General features: G+C 39.6%; 1 protein-coding gene across 1 annotated transcript; it reads left to right on the top strand.

Moving 5' to 3' along the window:
• The first annotated feature begins 192 nt into the window (after window positions 1-192).
• On the top strand, window positions 193-21,422 carry lars1b (leucyl-tRNA synthetase 1b). The gene is made up of 32 exons (XM_041051462.1): window positions 193-350; window positions 683-804; window positions 1,219-1,306; window positions 1,427-1,507; window positions 1,891-2,028; window positions 2,414-2,575; window positions 2,800-2,912; window positions 3,207-3,270; window positions 3,677-3,765; window positions 3,857-4,082; window positions 4,400-4,487; window positions 5,285-5,361; window positions 5,589-5,642; window positions 5,809-5,949; window positions 6,628-6,705; window positions 6,913-6,998; window positions 7,229-7,294; window positions 7,510-7,592; window positions 9,065-9,203; window positions 9,699-9,911; window positions 10,152-10,209; window positions 10,536-10,599; window positions 11,956-12,139; window positions 13,023-13,113; window positions 13,402-13,542; window positions 14,378-14,518; window positions 16,431-16,541; window positions 16,812-16,922; window positions 17,792-17,896; window positions 18,945-19,040; window positions 19,374-19,506; window positions 20,308-21,422. Exons 1-32 carry the CDS (start codon window positions 345-347, stop codon window positions 20,511-20,513), a joined length of 3,555 nt encoding a protein of 1,184 aa, XP_040907396.1. The 5' UTR covers window positions 193-344; the 3' UTR covers window positions 20,514-21,422.
• Window positions 21,423-21,457: the final 35 nt, after the last annotated feature.

The raw sequence follows: 21,457 nt of genomic DNA, 5'->3' as shown, positions 1-21,457 counted from the left end.
CAAGGCGAGTTGTCGTAACACAGGCCTGACGGCGGACGTTGTAGCCACGCCGTGTCTTTATTCAGCCGCGATTCAGTAAATTCACATCAGCGGGCCTGCAGACGTGTATTAAAATATTTAGGGTCAACCAAAGCAATATCACCCGAATCAAAGTCTTAATTTGTTTAATACTGAGCGACACGACTCCTGTAAAGTTCTTCGGACTACATTTCCCAGAAAGCCTTACAGGAATCTGAGCGTGTGTGTCATCAGCCAGGCACCGGTGGCGTGGGTTTCCCTTGTCAAACTGGAAACTACTTCTGCTGTCTCTACTTCTGCTGTCTCTGCTGGTAATTTAGGTCAAAATGACGGTAGGTCCAATTATCTAACTGTCTACAGTTTAGAGTGGTGAATGCGGGTTTAGAGACAGTGGATATATTATAGCATTATGTTAAGTTATTGTAGCTAGTTAGCTACGTTAGCTAACAAGCTAGTTGCCGAGCCAGCTGCAGAAATAGACTTGAAAGAAATTTGACTCGGCTGGAGTTGTTTTATTCTACTGTGTTCTATTCTTGGGTAGTAAAAGTTTCCTTAAAATTGTATTTATTTATTTGTGTATGTACGTATGAAATTTGTATTGAGTTCACTATCTTTGTACCGGCTTTTCTCCAATGAACTCACCTTGCTGATTGATGTATTCCAGGAGCGGAAAGGAACAGCAAAGTTGGACTTTTTGAGGAAGATTGAGAAAGAAATCCAGGAGAAATGGGAGAAGGAGAGGGCATTTGAATCTGATGCTCCCACAACAATTGGGGAAAGCACAAAGTAAGTAGCTGCCTAATGTTGCTATAATGAGGACAAATCCTGTGTTTTATTCCTGCGGAGTTTTACTTTCTTTCACACACCAGGAATAGTTCTGTATGCAGTGGTAAGATGATTTATGAAGGAAATATTTTACATAGACTGTACTGAGGAATGTCACAGCAGTTTATGCAGGTTTACTTCCTCTAACTGATCCCTTTCTGATGCAACTATGAGTAAGAAGTAAGTAATGTAGTTTTTTTTTATCTTGATAGTGTTGAGAAAAAAAAACCAAGTCATTCAAGTATGGATAAAGCTCTGTCATTAAGTTGTATGGGGAACAGTGAGCCTTTGACACAGGTGGTTGCCCTGGGTTTATTTCCCATTGCATGGCACTTTGCTTCTTTATTTTAATTGGTAATTTCTTTTTCCTTTTAGCAAAAACAAGTACTTTGTCACCTTCCCCTACCCGTACATGAATGGCCGATTGCACCTTGGCCATACATTCAGCTTGTCAAAGTGTGAGGTAAGTTTGCTTACAAAAGCAGACAGAGAGGAACACTGAGTAGTTATATAAGAGATGCTTGAGATGCAGGTACTCGACTTATGATCACTGTCCTCTGAGTTGCTGCCGTTTTTCTTGCAGTTTGCTGTTGGTTATCAGTCTCTGAAAGGGAAGAAATGCCTCTTCCCATTTGGGCTGCACTGCACAGGAATGCCAATCAAAGTGAGTGGTGTTTTTTTTCAGTCCATCACACAAGTGTTGTTTGTGTAGTTGCAATGACGCACAGAAGTAATGTTAGGTATGATAATTGTTGCCATTGCATTGTAAGAAAAATCAGCCTAGATTATTTCGAGGACACATGATCTGAAATAATGTTCCACTTCCTACTCTGCATTCAATAAACATAATGTGCAGGTTGCCACCAACCACATTCTTTTCTTAATGTCCCTGCACAATTAAAGGAAACAAAGCAAGTGGTAATCATTTAACTAGTACTGAACTTACTCATATTATACTTTATCAACGTTTAGTAATTTTCTGCTAATAATCCCCCCTCACACACTAACTTTTTCCTTTTATTCATAAATCGATATTGTATCCACTAGGCCTGTGCAGACAAGCTGAAGAGAGAGATGGAGCTGTATGGAAACCCTCCACAGTTTCCAGAAGAGGAGGAAGAAGAGAAGGAGAAGCCAAAGACATCTGATGAAATCATCATCAAGGACAAAGCAAAGGGCAAGAAGGTCAGGATCTAAGGGACCAGATTGGTGGCATGTATCACATAGGGATGAAAAAACACTGAATTTAGTGTATGGTTTGTCCATAACAGGTAGAGCTTTTTTTTTTTTTTTTTTAAATGTAAATATTTTTTAAACTTTTTATGTGGAAGCCAAAAGTGATAAGCCAGATGTACCTGTCTTTATATACATTGCATAATATTAAGTAAACATATCTAATAATAACGCTAGTACCAAACCTATTGGATAAAGATATGATATGGGGCTTTATGTTTTGAATGTGTCTGTGTTGTGAGCTACTCTTTGCTTTCTTACCCACATAATTCTTGGTTCAGCATCCACATGCATTAATTTACAATATTACAACTCTCACTTTTTATTCCTCTGTTAGAGTAAGGCGGTGGCCAAATCTGGATCCTCCACTTACCAGTGGGGCATTATGCGGTCTTTGGGCCTGAATGACCGGGAGATTGCCAAGTTTGCCAGTGCTGAACACTGGCTGCAGTACTTCCCTCCTCTGGCTGTTAAAGACCTCAAACAGATGGGAGTCAAGGTGATAACCTAAACCAAGGAAACTGTCTTTTTCTTTTTTGTATCTGCCTATGTCTGACTCTTTAAACAACAGAGTACACAAGTAAATGTATGCTTTGATTTACATCATTTTTTAGGAGTGAAATACAGCTTATGTTTGAGCCATCATGGAATATCATGGCGCTAAATTGTGTAAACAACTGTGTTAAGAGGCCTAAATCTTGGTGTCATGTAATCACCTCACAGGTGGACTGGAGGCGTTCATTCATCACCACAGATGTGAACCCCTTCTACGACTCCTTCGTCAGGTGGCAGTTCATCACACTGAAGGAGAGAAAAAAGATCAAGTTTGGCAAAAGGTGAGATGGTTTTAGAGGTTTTTGTATAAATATTTTACGAGAGCTGTAGCACTATCCTTACAGTGATTTAGGAACACTTTATCTTTGTTGCTGTCACCATCAGTTGAACTGCATGGCCTGAGACAATATGACAGCTATTCTGTGTCAGTGTCATTTCTTTTCACTGGGTAAAAGTGAACTGGAAATTTTAAGACATGGGTAGATGACTGACCTTAAAGTTTGCCTTTAATTGAAATTTGCAGCTTTGAACATTCTTTCAGCTGTATAATGTCACCGTCGCTGACTCTTCTGCAGGTATACCATCTACTCCCCCAAGGATGGGCAGCCATGCATGGACCATGATAGGCAGACTGGAGAGGTACACTTGCCTGGCTTAGTGAAATAATATATTAGTTGTGAAAATCGTAACTGTGCTGTGATTATATGTGGTCAATTGTGTGTCCTGTAGCAAACAGTAAACGGGACTGTGCTCTCAGTTTTGCCCCACTTTGGGTAACAGAGCGTGTATATTGGAAATTATTGTGCTTTACCACAACACTCCACTTTCAAAACACTTGGCCATTGAATCAATAGTGATTTCATCTGTTCCTGAAGAAAATTCCACATATTGAATTTTGAATGTGTTTCTTATACTGATGTCAGCACAAACTCTTGTATCAGTAAAAACTAAATCTTTGAAACTTGTCTCTTACTTTGAATTGAGGAGATCTGAGTACTGCATGAAGTTATTTTTCTTCAAACTAACATTTTTCCCTCACCTACAGGGAGTTGGACCCCAGGAGTACACTCTCATCAAGATGAAGATAGTTGAGCCATACACAGCAAAATTCAAGTCCAAAGTCTTTTACAGCAGGTAACAAATTACAAACACTGAGCACTTTACTAGTCTTACATGCACTATCTCTAGATTTAAGACAGAAGTGTTGATGTCGTCCTCCCCACAGCGGCATGAAAGGTAAAAACATCTTCCTGGTGGCTGCCACTATGAGACCAGAGACCATGTTTGGCCAGACCAACTGCTGGGTGAGGCCCGACATGAAGTATGTCGCCTTTGAGACAGCCAGTGGAGACATTTTCATCTGCACCAGTAGGTCTGCCAGGAACATGTCTTACCAGGGCTTCACCAAAGAGAATGGAGTGGTGCCAGTGATCATGGAAATACTGGGACAGGTACCAACTTTGTGTCTATTTGTTTGTATTCAGTTCAAGCAGTATAAACTGTAAACAGTAAAAGGCAAGTGGATGTGTAAATAAGCAACTGCTTGCCAACAACAAGTTACAACATCAACTCAAAAAGTGATGATTTTTTGTTGTGTTCACATGTTGTTTCCACTGCCCCCAAGTGGCCAAAAAATAAAGTGATTGCCGGCACTTCTATTCTGCCTGTTTCTTTAAAACAGGAATAAGTCAGCCACATTTTCTTAGAAGAATCAGGTAGGTTGGCAGTGTATTAAATCAGGCTCTCTATCATTTTTGTCTCTTTGTAGGATATCCTTGGCTGTGCCCTGAGTGCTCCTCTGACCTCCTATAAGATTATCTACGCTCTGCCCATGCTCACAATCAAGGAAGACAAAGGTAAAGGCCAAGATGTTGTGAAAAATAGCAAAAAGATAGGTTCAGTTTGAGAGGTTGTGTTGTTAAATTTGTTTTAAATGGTTTTACAAGGCAGACTAATCAATGGAGAATAAAGGATTTTTTTTTCTGATGTTGCTCAAGTGCCATCTTGAATTTTAGCTGAATGCCGTTGCTGAATAGATCAACAAAAACTTTTTGAAATGCGTCAATATGTTTATATTTGTGTTTCAAATTAAGATAGTTTACTTTTAGTTTTGTAGCTGTAGGTAATACTTTATGCATTATGCTCCATCCCTTATTTGTCCTTGCCTTATCATATACTTGGTGGGATGTATGGAAAAATATTGGGGAGCCTCAAAATAGCAGGCCAAGTGTTGTACTGCAGTGTCAAACGATGGAAGTGATGGCTACTGTTAGGGAACATTTGTAAGCATATAAAATGGATCTAATTGAGTTTCTCTGTCTGTGTGTCCTGTCATTGAATTTTTCTGAATAGTCTTAATTGGGATTTCTACATGATTATGTTAAAAAGTCAGAATTTCATTAAGAACAAATCTCTTTTGGCAAGTGTGTCACACTGCCTTTGTGGGATATGGAAAGCAATGATTCTTTCCCTCTTTTCAGTTTGTTTGTTGCTTTAGTGCAGCTGGCAAAGGCAGCTGCAGAAATGTTGTGGCAGTGGACATTTCATAGTTTTGAATTTGCATAATATAAATTACAGTATCACTGAGAAACATAACCACCTGATTTACATAAATACATTTCATGACCTTTTGCCTTGTCTGCATTTTCCTCAGGTACTGGGGTAGTTACCAGCGTTCCTTCTGATGCTCCTGATGACATCGCCGCTCTCAGGGACATCAAGAAAAAACAGGTAAGGTTACAGACCCTTAACTAAGTTTTTACTATACTGCCATCCTTTATATTTAAACAGCACCTAAATGAAACTTCTAATGAAGTTTAAAAATATTATTGAGTGTCTTAACAGATTGTGCTGTTAGAGTAGTCTGCTGTGCTATGTGTTTAAGTTCAGGTGGACTAAACCCCTGCTACATTTTGAATGGTATTAATGTTGCTGTAAATGCTTGCATTTCCAAAAAGGCTCTTCGGGAGAAGTATGGGATTGAGGACAAGATGGTGCTGCCTTTTGAGCCGGTAAGCTGATCTTCTGAAGTCAGTTTGATTTCATTCAGGTTGCACTGAGCTCATCAGTTCTAGTAAAAAAAAAAAAAAGACACTAATGTGAAAACAAATTCAGTCTGAGTTGTTTAACATAGCCTTAATGTGTGTGTATTTTCTTTAATGTGTATGCACATGCCAGGTCCCTATCATAGAGATCCCAGGCTATGGGAACCTGTCAGCTCCTCTGGTGTGTGACGAACTGAAGATCCAGAGCCAGAATGACAGGGAGAAGTTGACTGAGGCCAAGGAGAAAGTCTACCTGAAAGGATTTTATGAAGGGGTGAGTCGCCTTAGTTGTTAATAAGCAAAAAACAGCAACACAGGTCAGCAAATTGCAGCCCCTCTGCAAACTCCCTGTGGATTCAACTCAAGGTTTGAAGCTTGTATGATTTAACTCGGAGACACAAACCAAGTGATTCACATCTCAAGGCTAGACTAAATTATTCAACTGCTGGCTGTTAGCTATGTGTTGCCCTCACACAGTTTGGTTCTGTATACTAGTGAAAAAATATGCTTAAGAGCATGCTGAGTTTGTCCAACATAACACACGCACCCAGAGATGGGGGTTAGAATTTTTTATTTTTCATATTTTACTAAGCCTCTGTTTTGTTTTGTATCTCTTTTTTTTTTTTTTTTTTTTACTGTCACAGCATTATGACATTAGTCATGTTAAAATTTACAAAGCCAGTTGCATTCACTGCCGGCAGAATGCAAATTTGAAAGAGATAAGAACTTAAATGTAGGCGCACTCTGCAAGGAGCAACGCAACAGCACATCAAGCAGAGCACATTTCATATGTGTGTACTGAATATGTGTCTTCCCACTGAGCAGTTTATGATAATTTGTGATTGGAGTATAAACTTCAGCGTCTGTGCTCACTTCCTGTTGACAGAGCTGCCAGAATTGTGACAGAAATGCATCAATATCAATGGTATGTTTCTGTGGGTTCCTGTCTTAGATAATGCTGGTTGATGACTACAAGGGGCAGAAGGTTCAGGATGTCAAGAAACCCATCCAGAAGATGATGGTGGAGAGGGTAAGACATTCTCTATTTCTAATGCAGTAATAGTCTTCAAAATAAAAATAAAGTAGAATCAAATAACAAGTGGTAGAAACAACTTTAAACCCTGACTTTGTTGCAGTGCTTTGTTGAGTATTTAGAGTTAATTTGTTAAGTATAATAGAGATGTATTGATTTTATACTTATTTTTAAAGATGTTGGCTCTATATTAACCTGTCACAGGGCGAGGCCATGATCTACATGGAGCCAGAAAAACAGGTGATGTCGCGTTCAGCTGACGAGTGTGTTGTGGCTCTCTGTGACCAGTGGTAAGTAAAGTGAATTCTGATCATAATAATCTTCAGGTAGATATGAAGCTGCATGGAAGTGTTACAAAAACTAGCAGAATGGAAGTGAATTGAATTGTTTTTGTTTTTTTTTCTCATGAAGCTGTTTGCATGTTTGTTAAAAACTCAAAATATGTTCCAGAATCTGAATTTTCAAGTGTAGAATGATGGTCTGATGCCATTTGCCATGTACTGTTACATGTGCCTTTCAGGTATTTGGACTATGGGGATGCTGAGTGGAAGCAGCAGGCCAATGAAGCCCTCAAGTCTTTGGAAACGTACGTGACCTGACACAGTGATTTCCCTTCTCTGTCAGATTTTGCCTTTTTGTTGCTGAAGTCCTTGAAAATATAGTATGGAGGGTAGAAAATAAATGGAATGACTTTATAGACTGTAATTATTCCATTATTATATTAAATAAAAGAACTGCATCCACTTCATGTGTTGTTGTGCAGTATACAGTATGTGTAATATGTAATTTTGCACACTGCAGATTTTGTGAAGAGACCAGGAGAAACTTTGAGGCGACTTTGGCCTGGCTGCAGGAGCACGCCTGCTCTCGTACCTATGGACTCGGTGAGTGTTTTTCCTCCTGTGTCTGTGTTTGTGAGTCAACAGTGAATGTTTATGCGAGTGACCTATGCAACTTCAATTTTATTTACAATTTTGATGCTGCTTTCATCGTTGTCTCACTCAGAAGCTTATCTTATTTTTTTTTGTGGTAGGATTAAATTAAATACCATGATTCTTGAATTGGTGAATGACTGATGTTTATATGGTTATTTTATGGTCTATAGATGGAGACAGAGGACTGATGATAAAGTACCTAGCAACAGTCTGCCTGTCGGCTCATACAGGAATAAATGCAGACTGAAGGCCAGCTGGCATACAGTACAGTCCAGTGCAGTACAGTCTAGGCCTGTTGTAAACTCCTACTGTAGAAATCTCCCCACACATTTTCAGAGTATGAAGCACAAAGCTTCTGACCAGCAATCCGGATGAACAGGCTGATATGCTACTCAGAGAATTTATTGTAAGGTGCAGGTTGTGAAGATTCCTTTCATTTCTGTTTCACTTTTTAAAATTCCACTCCACCAACATAGTTGCTTCACTGGAAGCTCAATGCAATGCTCAGTTAAAATAAAGCGTGTGTTTTGATCAATGTGATCACAGTTTTGTAGGCTCTGTTTTTTCATACAGAAAATCTATGAGCCTACAGAGAGACTGTATATGCAAAGTATACCTAACACCTATTAGATTTAAAAACTAATAGAGAAATATTTTTAAATAATTTATCTACGATGTGTACATTTTGTTCTGTAACACTGAAGAAAAGAAGGGTTGTTTCTTTTTATCTTTTTGATGTTAAGTTCAAATGTGTGCACGAGTAGGTGCATTTTTTTTTTTTATTATCAGAAATTCATATTTAATCTTGCCCAGATTTCATATTCATGCAGCTGCTTCTTGTAAAAGTCAATTGCTGCTCAGGCTTGCAGTAATTTTGTGTTTTTAACCATGAAAAGGTGGTGAAAGCTCTCAGTGGAATCTCCCAGGAAGCCCACAAACATGAGCTTAGTGCATTTGAGGCTGATTGAGTAGTATGTCCTCTTAACTTTTTTCTTTCACCTACTTTCTTTGCTCTAAAAGTCAACAAAATTAAAATTTGAGGTAATGTGGCAAGTCAGTGAGTGAAAAAAGGAGCTGCTGGTGTCTGTAAAAACAACAGGTTGGCCACTTGTGGTTTGGTTTAATTTAGTTCATTTGACAATAAAGATTTACATCTAAGCTTGTTTGCCAAGGATTACCCAATAAGTCCCAGGACTTATTCCATTGTGTTAGTGTTTTTCTTGGCACCAGCGTGAAACCAGCTTGACAAGGCGGCAAATGCAACAAAAGATTGTGTCAATATAGAAGAGAGAACAGTTGTTTTTCTTCATATTTTGTGTCTCTTTCACTTTCTCTTTCATGATTGTGTGCGTGTCTCGCTCTCTCTGGATTTTCTGATCATGTGTGTATCTGTATGTGTGCACGTCTCCTGGTTACCATAGGAACGCGACTGCCTTGGGATGAGCAGTGGCTGATTGAGTCACTATCAGACTCCACCATCTACATGGCTTACTACACTGTAGCCCACCTACTCCAGGGGGGTGTGCTCAACGGACAGGGAACTTCACCATTGGGCATTAAGTATGGACAGACGTACACACAAAACACACACACGCCTACACATCAGAATAAATAATAATTAGACCCTAACTGATGGCGCGCTCTTATCTTTTTTTTTTTTTGCCTTCTCTTGTCCTTCTGTTTCTGCCTTCAAAGAGCCACAGATGTAAGACTCGGGTTTAATAACGAAATTAAATAATTTCAAATGACAGGTTCTGCCCCCCCCCCCCCCCCAGAGTCAATTTGTTGCGTGATATTCGTCTATGAAATAAAACAATGAAATAAATAAATAAAATATGCACTCACTGACAAATGCTGCATTTCTGAAACCGGTTTTTAAAAGCTCAGCTTTCATTTAAGCAGCCTCAAATCTTGTCCTAATTAAAGAGACAAAAACACACTCACAGACAAGCTTTTAATTACTTCTTCTCACCTCATTGCAGCCCAGTACATCCCTCATTCTAACCCTGAACATTCTTTTTTTCCCCCATTCTTTTTATTCTTTATCTCCCACAGGCCGGAGCAAATGACCAGAGAGGTGTGGGACTTTATCTTCTTTAAGACGTCTCCTTTCCCCAAGACAGACATCCCTAAAGAGCATCTGCAGAGGCTGAGGAGGGAGTTTGAGTACTGGTACCCTGTGGACGTCCGTGTGTCTGGCAAAGATCTGGTTCCCAACCATCTGTCTTACTACTTGTACAACCATGTGGCTATGTGGCCCAAAGACAAGTGAGTCTGCCCACTTGACTGACCTGTACAAAGGGTAGGAGAACAGTCAGATGATTTAGGATCTAAGGGAAGGGTCGGTTTGGGGAGAAGGAAGAATAAATGAACATTTTTCTATCACGATTATAAAGGGTATGCAATTTAATGGGGGATTGATTTTAAAAAGTGAGCAGCATCCTTGGTGATGATGATGAAGATGATGGTGCAGATGACTCGAATTAGAACCTTCTCTTTGGTCTATAGTGGGAAGTGGCCACAGGCAGTGCGAGCCAATGGACATCTGCTTCTTAACTCTGAAAAGGTGCGTCAAATATTAATGCTGTGAATCTGTCTGACTTGTTTGACTACTGACAGATTTTAAACATTATATTAACATTATGCTATAATTTTGCTGCAAACCTATTTGTTTTAAAACTCGTCTTCTCATGTGCCAGTAATTAACTAGTGTTTGATGCTGTTAAAATTTTTAATTACTGCGTGGGCTGTTGACTTGTTTAGCTTTGTTGTAGATTTAAACAGACAGTTTGTTACTCGATGGTTTTATTCCTCTATGCTTTGTAATGAACTTATGTGGGTGGGCATACTTGAAAGAGTCTGGCTGCTAACATCTGTTTTTCTATCCACCAGATGTCCAAATCAACTGGAAACTTTCTCACTCTCAGCCAAGCCATTGACAAGTTCTCAGCAGATGGTACATTCTTGATTTACCTCCCCCCCATGTTGTGTTCCTTATCTTTTAATTTCTCTGCCTCTCTCTTGATTTTTCTGTTTCCAATATCTGTCATGCTTTGTTGAAACAGGAGAAAAACACATCAGGTGTGCATTTAGAACAGTGTGTTTTCATAGTGCACGGACCATTGCACTTGATTGTACTATAAACATCTTTTATCCCTGGGTGAAGGTAATTAGAAAACACCCCATCCTCATAAGATGGCTGAAGTGTTGATATTGGGTGCTATGAGCCATTGTATATGTCAGATCCCTTATACTGCACTTTAAGCAATGAGTTCCTGTCTAATAATTTATCATGTGTGCTTTAATCAAAGTGTAACCAGCAGGGCAGCGTATATTCAATAAGATCTCTCAACCAGAAGCAACTAATTAATGTCCAACAGCTTTATCATTAATTGTGTATTTGTATGATCATCATTCCAGAGAGGCAGAATCTACGGTTAGTGTCTCCACGGGGCAAAACATCAGCTCTAAAATCAAATATTTAAAGGAACATGAGAGGAAGACAAGAGTTTCACTGGGGACTTCTAAGACCTAGAATGAGACTTGATGTACAGTGGTAGGATTGGTTTCCAAAAATGTCATTTAAAACTAAAGGCTTATATTTGGAAGGGTCCCCATTGGCATAATTAATAATAGTAATCCATTTTGGAGACTGGTGTTAATCTCCGTATGTTAATTTGGATTTCTGTTTTTCTCTTCTAGCCCTCATTATTTGATCTTTTTTCATCAGTGCCTGGAAGGTGCACAGGTTAACCCAGATATCCATCCCCCCTGCCTTCAGTATACCTGCGGTTTAGTCGATCTGTCCCCTCTGGGTTTTCTTTTTTCCCTCTTTTTTGGTTGTTATTTCTACCGTTGTTTTTTTTATATATATTCTGACCAAGCTGAATAATAGATAGATATGTCTGTTGTGTCTCTGGAAGCTGTCCTACCATGGGAGAAAAGAACTTCATGGCCTGACAGCAGATAGATTTATTAAGTTGACTTCCTGTCTGAGAGCTTGGAGTGATGTCTGCTGGGTATTTGAAGTTCTCTCAGACTGTGGAGTTTTCCACTATGTCTGTGAACTTCACCTGGTTGTCGTAGTATTTTGCAGAAGAGAAAATAAAAGCTACGTTCATTGTTTGTATGTATATCATCGTAACAAGTGGACCCACATAGTCGGATATTTAATTTGAGCAAATCACAAATACAATGCAGAGAATGGACGCATTTTTTTCACTCTGAAGCATTTACTACAAATCAGCTTCAACCATGTTGTATTGTACCTGTTCCTGTTGTTTTAACACACACCGTCATCTTCCTCTCTCAGGTATGCGTCTGGCTCTAGCTGATGCCGGCGATACAGTGGAAGATGCCAACTTTGTGGAAACCATGGCTGATGCCGGCATCCTGCGCCTCTACACCTGGGTGGAGTGGGTGAAAGAGATGATTGCCAACCAGGACAACCTGAGGACAGGACCTGCTGACACCTTCAACGATCGGGTCTTTGCCAGGTAGATGCAGAAATTCATAAAGAGGTTGTCGTATGGATTGACAAGATTTATAGCTCACATAAATTCTTAAGTGCAAATTTTCACATTAGGCAAGGCGATACACAGATTTTTTTAAATCACAGAGATGGAGAACAGAGCTTTATTTCATTCTTGCTATTTCAAAATCCTTGAACAACAGGATCGTCAATAAAAAGAATAAACATGAGAAGCATGGATAAATAGTTAAAGAAGTGATAAACAGAAATCTGGGCTTGAAGTAATTAGAATTTTTAAATAAAAAAAAAAATTATTACTGATCAATAGTTTAGTTTTTAAAATATAAAAAGGAGAAAACACCCAGTGTAAGACCAAGGCCCAAAATGTCATCTTCCAGTTGCTTTTTTTGACTGAAAAACAGTTAAAAATGTTGTAGTGAATAAATGAATGGTTTAAAAAAGGGATTTTTTTTTAATGACATGAAATAGATAAATGGAATTTTACTTTCAAAAATTACTTGAGTGATTAAAAGAGTAATCGCCCGGTATTGGTAAAATTGTCGCTGTTTGTGTTAGATTGTGTTGGACAAATCATTTCAGCTCAATACTGAGCAGTACTGATGTTTAGCACTGATCAAATACAGTCTTGTTCTCTTTGTTTTGCATTGCAGCATGATTTTGTGAGCTTACGTGAATTGATTTATTTTTTTTGTAAATAAACGTGAGATGGTCAGTTGGGACTCAAATGCAAGAAATGAAACCAGGTAACTAGAAGTAAACCAGTCCTCCAGAGTTTGGATTCCCATGGAAGATCCTGACCTTCTTTTGAGTCAGTGCGTTGTAATGCTGAAACGTGAATAGGAAACTGACTTTGCAGACTGATTGAAAGGATTTTCTGTCCTGTCTAGTGAGATGAATTCAGGCATCTTGAAGACCGAGCAGCACTATGACAGGATGATGTACAAGGAGGCTCTCAAGAGTGGCTTCTTTGAGTTCCAGGTAAATAAAATGTCTTTTGTAGAAAAAAGCTCTCATCTTCTCTCTTAATCATTCTTATATTTTAAAGACAAGCAGGCTTTTCATCATGTTATTATATATATATATTTTTAGGGATACTCCAATGAGAGATTAAACAGTGGTTAGAGCTTAACATGGCTAAAGGTTCAGATCTCATCCTGAGCATGTGGTGAATTCACTGAACTGAATATAGTGTATGGGATAGTTTAGGAATCACATAATAACCAGTGATGATGATGACCATTAAACTGTTTTTATGTGTTCATGCAGGCAGCCAAGGATAAGTACCGCGAGCTGGCTATCGAGGGCATGCACAGGGACCTTGTCTTCCAGTTCATAGAGAGACAAACTCTGCTGCTGGCCCCCATCTGCCCTCACCTTTGTGAATACACCTGGGGTCTGCTGGGCAAGGTAAGACACATATGGATTTGGCCTCATACTGTTGATTTCATGTCCTGAGTTGTCTGTGTGCTCTGACTGTTGGTTCAAGTCTGTCTTTCATCCTCTCTTCACTTTAGAGTCTGTGTCTTTAGAGTTAACCTCCCTTGTATAGTCTCAGTTAAAACAGAAATAAAGTCAAAAGAGACATTTAAACTTCCTGTGTTCATTTGCATTTCATGATGACACCTGGAATCAACAAAGTAAGAAACATGCAGGCATGTTTTCATGTAGGCCCGGATGGGTGCTGATCCAACTGCTATTTACCTGTGCGAAATGGCTACTAACACACACTGTCTGAGCCTGTCTTCACGCTGGACTAGTTTCTCTCATCGCTATGAAAGGACTGCACACACTGTTGCACACTCCCCACCGCACAGAGAGCCAAAAATATTTTTAACACTCGAATTTATGAATATGAAAGAGCGCTGCTGCACTGTAGATGGGTTTTTCGGTTGTCGCTTAGCAACAACAAAAGCCCCACAACCAGTGTTTTCTCCAATCATGTGTTCAGCACCGCTAGCTAAAGAGCTAAGAGGCATTCATTGGACACAGAGCTACACACAACAGTGTGCGATTTGTACACAAACCTGGTCAATACTTTGTGTGTGCCTAGTTTTGTTATGAAGGTGCTGTTACCACTGGCTGTGTAGTTTAATAGCATTCAAAACCTCCTGTGGGCCTCAAACTTTTGTAGTTTTCTCGTTCTCCACACAGAGCACTTCTTTAAACCAAAACACAGTAACAACAGTCTTTCTCTGTTAATATGCCCCTGTCATCAGTCCTTTGGTTTCTCTCTTCCTGATAGACCGGTTCTGTGATAAAGGCGTCGTGGCCTGTGGCGGGTCCAGTTGACGAGATTCTGATCCGTTCCTCTCAGTACCTGATGGAGACCGCACACGATCTCCGACTGCGACTCAAAGCTTACATGCTTCCCCCAAAAAGCAAGGTAAAATATGTGTCTGTGTGGTGTCACATGCTTCACTACCACTCTCTTTTACTGCTATAATGGCTTTTTTAACTAACTATGAAAATGAATATTGACTTCAGAATTGACTGTGTTCCTTTTTTAATAGTTTTTTTATGAAATCCAACACAAGTCTGGAAGTGTTCATTAAGTCTAGTAATTAAATCCGAGGCAGCAATGTATTGGAGTCCTTTCTCCCTCCGGTATTGTTTAACAGTTTCATGGTTGTTTGATGGGGAGCACAATGAGGCAGAAAATAAAAAAGAGCAAATAAGAAGCTTGAAAATATCAGGCAGGAGCAGCCAAAAGTAGAGTTGGCATTCGAAAGCATTTTATATCCGATTCAAGTGCACAAACTGCTTATGAAATCTCAATCGCTTATTGAATCTATTTAGGTTTACAAACAACTAAATTAAAACTTAGAACTAAAACTCAAGCTTTGATGAAATTATATTTTTGCTGTTTAGATAAATGATTACCTGACTTTTCTTTTGTGCTTTGGTTTTTGCTAATCAAAAAGAGAAATCAGAAATTGCTATGACTTAGAGCTTAACAAGTGTACCAGTGTGTATTTTACCAGCCTGGAAGTGAATGTAAAAAAAATATATATATATATATAAATATATAAAGAGTTGCCTTCTTACTGAGGGACACGATTTTCCTCATGAAGACTTTACATATAAATTATTTTTTTCTGCTCCCTATTATTAGTTTTTCCATTCCCTGGTCAGTCTCTCTCATCCTGTGTCAAGCATGCTTACAAAATGTGTAGCAATCACCTTTTTTTATACATCCCACACCTCCTCATCCAATATGTAACAGTTGTGGATTATTGATGTTCTCACCTTCTGTCTGTGCCATGGCGTCCTGTATCCTTTTAGATATTCTTTAAGACTTAAGTCTGTGCTACGATTTAGCAGTTTGATAAGTGGCTGTTAGCAGCTGGAAGAATAGCAGAACATGCACCGACAAGGCGGCCGATACCTCATGCTTCCAGACCGCCCTTATCGATCTGCTGCAAATATTTTGGTGCCATGGTTGTAGGGATGATGGGAAAAGAGGAGAAAAGGATAGATGGAAGAGGCTGTCTTTTTATTATGATAACAGTAGCTTTTTCATACATGTATGTGAAGAGGCAGATGCATTTTGTTGGAAAATGAGCTAGTTTCTATCTCCAGCTTCCCCCCGGCTGGAGCCACTATACGTCATGTGACCGTCATTAAACACACATTATACACACAAGGTACAAGCTGATGTTATGAATGTGCAAAACTCCATACATATTTTTTTAATTAATTACCAAATAAATGTCAAGTTGATGATTAATTTTTCAGAGGCGGTATCAAGGGCTTTATGCAGCCTGTAGACTTGCAACTTCCTTTGCCAACAAATGTGCATCTTCAGACCAAGTGACACAAATAACACCAAAGTGGGAGGCAACAGCACTGAAACAGTAAAGGCTGGATAACTGGCCACTGTAAAGGCAAAAGGCTTTTTCTTTGCATAGCATGTCCATTAAGCAGCTTTCTCTAATTTTCATAATGTTTAATTTACTGCGGTAACATACTGTCATATCAAGACTTATTTATGGAAACACATACAGGCATGCATACAGTGCAGGACAAGAGCAGACTTGACAGCTGTCACGTAAAATAAGTTCACAGATGCCCATCTTCATTGTAGAAGATCACACACACGAAAAAAAACCCAGCTAACCTCCTGAATAATCCAAACACACAGTTTTCTTCTTCCTACTGAGGCCGCCCACGCCCCAAAATATATGCCGCCATTGTACTGAATAAAAAACTAAACCATCAAAGTCTTGTCCACCTGACAGAGGGGGTAAATGAGATGAATCTGAAATGCTCCTTTTTATGCTGTTTTCCTCCGACAGAAAGGTGACTCAAAGCCCCCAGCCAAGCCCTCCCACTGCACCATCTACGTAGCCAAGAGCTACCCTCCATGGCAGCACAGTGCCTTATCCCTGCTCGGCAAGCACTACAAGGTGAGCAACAGAGACACAACCTAACATCCATACACATGCATATATAAGTTTTTATATTACGTTCATTAGTACAGGGGTCTGTACTTTAGTGATGCACTGAAATACTTGCTCCTATCTATACATATTTTCAACTGTCTTAAATGATTATTTAATTTTGTGTGTCTTTTCTACAAGTTAGTGCATATCTCTGTTTCTGTCTCTGTTCCTGTTTGTCTAAATGTCTTTCCTGTCTGTTTTTTGTTTTTGTTTTTGTTCTTGGTGCCTGTCCAGAGCAACAATGGTGTCCTTCCAGACAACAAAGTGATAGCGAGCGAGCTGGGAGCCCTGCCTGAACTGAAGAAATACATGAAGAGAGTCATGCCTTTTGTGGCCATGATCAAGGTACATTTGGAGGACAACAGTATTACATTGAAATTCCTAAGAAATTGCAGTAAAACTTGGTCCACAGAGTTTAATGATTGAAAGAGTACAAAACACACCTTTAACATGCCGTCTCAATCTTTTTCCTTTATTCGTTTGCTACATTTATAAAAATTTTAAACTTTTTAAGTTCTTATTCCAACCTTTCATAATTTAGCTGCTTTACATTCAAATTATATTAACTTCTTATGAAATTGCAAAAACTGCATCACAGCTAATTAAGGTCTTTGTTGGATCTAATAGAGGCATTCAGTAAATACATGTGAGCATGACACAGTGTTTAAAATGACACAAAAAAGACATTAAAGTCTCACTGCAGATATTGTTTCTCTTCTATCAAGTTATATATACACTAAAGGTCAAGTCGATAATAAATGATCAGAAGGACGATGCTTATTAAAATTTTAGATGTCTCATCTCCCAGGTGCTGAAGGCTTTGTTCAGGTGTTGCTGTTTTCACTGCAGTGATCAAACAGAATGAAACTGATAAATAGTCATGATGAGCTTTGTGTTCGTCCGTGGTTTGTCTCTCAAGCTGGTCTTTCAGCTTTCAAGTTGTTTTCTCTCCCAGCCTTCCTTGTTTGATGGTTTGTTTTGGCATCTTTTGTTTGTAAAGCTTTTTTTTTTTTTTTCTTAATAATCTTGTGGTGGCAACATCAGCATAACAATGAACATTCTGCATAATGTTGAATTATAAACTAAAACCTGATGTCTTCAGTAGGTGGATGAAATATTGGTTTTCCTCTTATTCTACCAATTGCTGGTGTGTAAGAAAACTGAATAGGTTAATTTCTTGTTCATTACTTTGCTTTCTGCTTTGTCTTCTGTAGGAGAACCTGGAGAAGAACGGTCCCAGGGTGTTGGATCTGGAGCTGGAGTTTGACGAACGGGCAGTTCTGATGGAGAACCTGGTCTACCTAACCAATTCTCTGGAGGTGTGTTTTGTAATCCATCAGTCCTTAAATCGGACATGACATTTAAGGCACATCCCATTCAAAGTGTCTTTCCCAACCAAAAACACACCTGACAGGGTCTACATTTTTTGTGATCCCAGAGCTGAACAAAGCTGGAAATATAATACTAAATTTGTTGAGGTTAGACAACAACCACAAGCAGCAAAACCCAACATCTCTGCTCCTCCCAAATACGTGCAGTTAACCAAAGAAGGTTACTAGGTTGTGACTGTGTTCACCTAAATGTCAGGCTGTAAAATGCAGTTACATCATTTTGGTTTCCTCAAAAATACCTCAGCTTTAAAGCTGAGTTTCACTACTTCTGCAAAAGTCAGTTGAGGCAGTCGTGAGCTCAGCTGTCAGTCAGGAAAGCCTTTAATACATAAGTATGCACCGAAGCTTAGTCCAGTCAAAAACTAAAACCCTAAGATACTTTTGTGAAACCAGCACAGATTTAACCACAGAAAAGGAAAAATCGTACATAATTCAAAGTAATACCCTGAATCCAATTCCCACGTGTCTGATCGATCATAGCTGAAGATGAATGGCCACACACAAGACATAGTGACCCAGAATACTTCACGGGTACTCAATAGGTGCTCCACCAAATCCGTCTTTTGAGAGACAAACACTATAGATTTGAAGGTGGCTGTGGATATGAATGGTCAGCAGAGAAGGGCTTTATGCGGTTTGAGAGTTTTCTATGGACACTTTGATTCTTTATCCTTGCTACACCGTTTAGCGTAATTTCAATTCAAGAATGTGGCAATACACTTTTCTTGTTCTTAACTCGTGTACAGTATTCTGTGCACTCTCACACTGAGCTGCCACTACTGACTGGGAACATGTGACAGATCAGTATAAAGGCAGATGTAAAGTCTCTGATCACTGCAGGAGCCTGGTTGACAACACCAGCGTTTGCTAGTGTATGTACCAAATATACATCTGTATACACACCATGTAGGAGACCGGACTAATCTAATGCTTTTTTTGTTTTTTCCCCCTCCATGACATCCTTTCTCCTCTACAGTTGGAGCAGATCGACATCTTGTTTGCATCTGAGGCTGACGACAAAGTGAAGGAGGACTGTTGCCCAGGGAAACCGTTCAGTGTTTTCAGATCAGAGGTAAATGCTTTTGGCTGTGTGTTAGCTGCTCTCAAAGCAGTATGTGTGTGTGCGTGTGCGTGTGCGTGTGCGTGTGCGTGTGCGTGTGTGTGTTAGAGGACAGGTGTAAGCTTCTTTTTCAGTCTCCCATTTGTCAGCTTTTAAGATCTGATTTTATTCTGTTTGTATATTTACTTTGTGTGTGTGTGCATCTGTCTCTGTAGGTGCTCGTTGAACTGTGTGCATCTCCTCAGCATCAGTTTGTGTTCCTGATTATCAAAATGCTTGTTGTACACTCAAGTCAACAATGAAATTGTGGGTTTGTGCATTTATGTCATTCCTTTGTCTACCCAGCCTGGAGTGTGCGTGTCTCTGGTCAACCCTCAGCCTTGCAACGGCTTGTTTTCTACAAAGGTTGACATCCGGCAGGGGGACAGCAAAGACAGTATCATCCGCAGACTAGCCAAGGTCAACAGACTCATCAAAGGTTAGTAAGATAAATTGATAGCAGAAATTCAGCAGCTTAGAAATCAAAAAATGAGACTGTTAATCTACAAAAACGAATGTTAATCATAATCAAATAACATTGACTGATTTTAGATGAAAATGCTGCGAAACAATTGGATCAAAGTTTATAAGGGTGTTCACAGATTATTAAGCTTTTAGATGGAAAAAGGTGCGCAGGGTCTAGAGAGGGTGTTGACTATGACCAGTAAAACACCTACTGCTAGCCTTTTGAACCACGTTAACGGTTGTGCCACAGTTTTCCTTTTTTACTGATTAGTCAGCTCACAAAAGGTGGTTGACGTACGCAGCTAAAGCAGTGAAGGTAGATATCTCTACCAGTGTGCCATGAACACAGCCAGCACCACCGCCCTTCATCACATTTGTGTAAACAACTTCAAAAAACATGCCACTGGGATTAGAACACCACCAGGCATTCTGCCTTCTCAGAGGCTTTTACTTTTCTGCTGCTCCCCATTGTCTTTTACTTTTGTGTTTTTAACATGCTGGCAGATTTGGGAAAAAAAGAGCAATATATGACCCAGTTTGCTTTGTAGCGTGTATCCCTGTCACTCCTCTCCTTTATCCTCCTCCTTCCCTCTATGCTCTGATTCCTCAGTCTCCTTTTCCACTTCTTTGACTTCATCCTTTTCTTCTCTCTTCTACTTTCCCTGCCATTGTTTGTCCCTGCCCTCCACTGTGTCTCACCTCTACCACTGTCTTACCTTACCTCACCTCACCTCACTTCTGATCCCTCTGACTCTGCCTACTTCCCCTCCTCTAGACCTGTCCAGGGTGAAGTTGATGAGGTATGAGGACCCCTTGCTGGGGCCTCGCCGGGTGCCTGTCCTGGGACAGGAGGAGCAGGGCAAATTGCCCATCTCCAACAAATCGGTATTCAACATCAATCTGGAGGAGAAGAGGGTCACTCTGGTTGACAACAGCCTGACTGTGGACATCGGGGACACTCTGGTTTATCTGGTTCATTAGAGTAACATTCACTCTCACACAAACACACACACAGGCACATGGGGACACATTCAGCAGTGAATCATTTCTGAAAGGTTTGAATACATCATGACATATTATAATATTATTATATAATATTATAATTAAATGGGTAATTTTCTCTCAAAGCCATAGAACACTGACTCAAATGCGTACGTATGTTTTATAAACTGTGCATCTGTCCTGGCACCGTTTGTAACAGCACATGGTGTAAGATTTGGAAGATCTTCTTCTCTTCACTGTCACCAACTTCTCTCTCTTCTTTATCTTGTCACTGCTGAATGCAACCTCAGGGAATATCGGAATCTCGTGGGACCTGAAAATTTTGCTTCTATCTTCCTTTTTTGAAAACAGCTCGTACAGTTGCAGCACATTCAGATCTGGGTTTGGTCTGGACAAAACAGAGATGGGAGTACTTCAGTTAGGCTCTTTAATGGTGTGAAAAAAACCCTATAAACTTTCCCTTAAAGTTTTGATATGGGAGTATAACACCAGGATTTGAAATCTGTTACATCTGTTAATTGTCTGTTAGGTTAAAGTCGAATCTCGTAAGTTTTCTACATGGGCTGTTTTTCCTATTTTAGAAGACACATTAAGTAATTATTTGTACAGTGAATGAACAAACATCTACCATCATTTCTTACTTTGCCGCTGACCAATCACTTATGTTACTACAATGTGAGACTGCTCCCGCATCCCACCGAATGCCTGTTGTTTTCATGTAGGTGATAATGTGTCTGCTGTGTTGTTTTATACGTTGAAGGTGAGGCATAGCGTTTCTTCATGTTTTGTCAGCCTGTCAGACAGCTTTCCTACTTTCTAGCTGTGGATGGCACATGTCTGGCTTGTGCTTTTCCAGGGAAATAATAAAACCATGAAATATTCAGCCTTGTTATTTCTCTCTCTCTCTCCTTTCTGTGCTGCTT

This window comes from Toxotes jaculatrix, chromosome 12, assembly GCF_017976425.1.
Source record: "Toxotes jaculatrix isolate fToxJac2 chromosome 12, fToxJac2.pri, whole genome shotgun sequence".
Lineage (NCBI taxonomy): Eukaryota > Metazoa > Chordata > Actinopteri > Toxotidae > Toxotes > Toxotes jaculatrix.
The sequence above is the reverse complement of the archived record's forward strand: the minus strand, read 5'-3'. Positions and strand labels throughout refer to the sequence as shown.

What these genes read in the sequence shown, in the direction of transcription:
- lars1b (XM_041051462.1), top strand. An exon ending in GGGACATCAAGAAAAAACAG is followed by an intron (nt 5,362 to 5,588) that starts GTAAGGTTACAG and finishes ATTTCCAAAAAG; the next exon opens with GCTCTTCGGGAGAAGTATGG. An exon ending in GTGGCTCTCTGTGACCAGTG is followed by an intron (nt 6,999 to 7,228) that starts GTAAGTAAAGTG and finishes TGTGCCTTTCAG; the next exon opens with GTATTTGGACTATGGGGATG.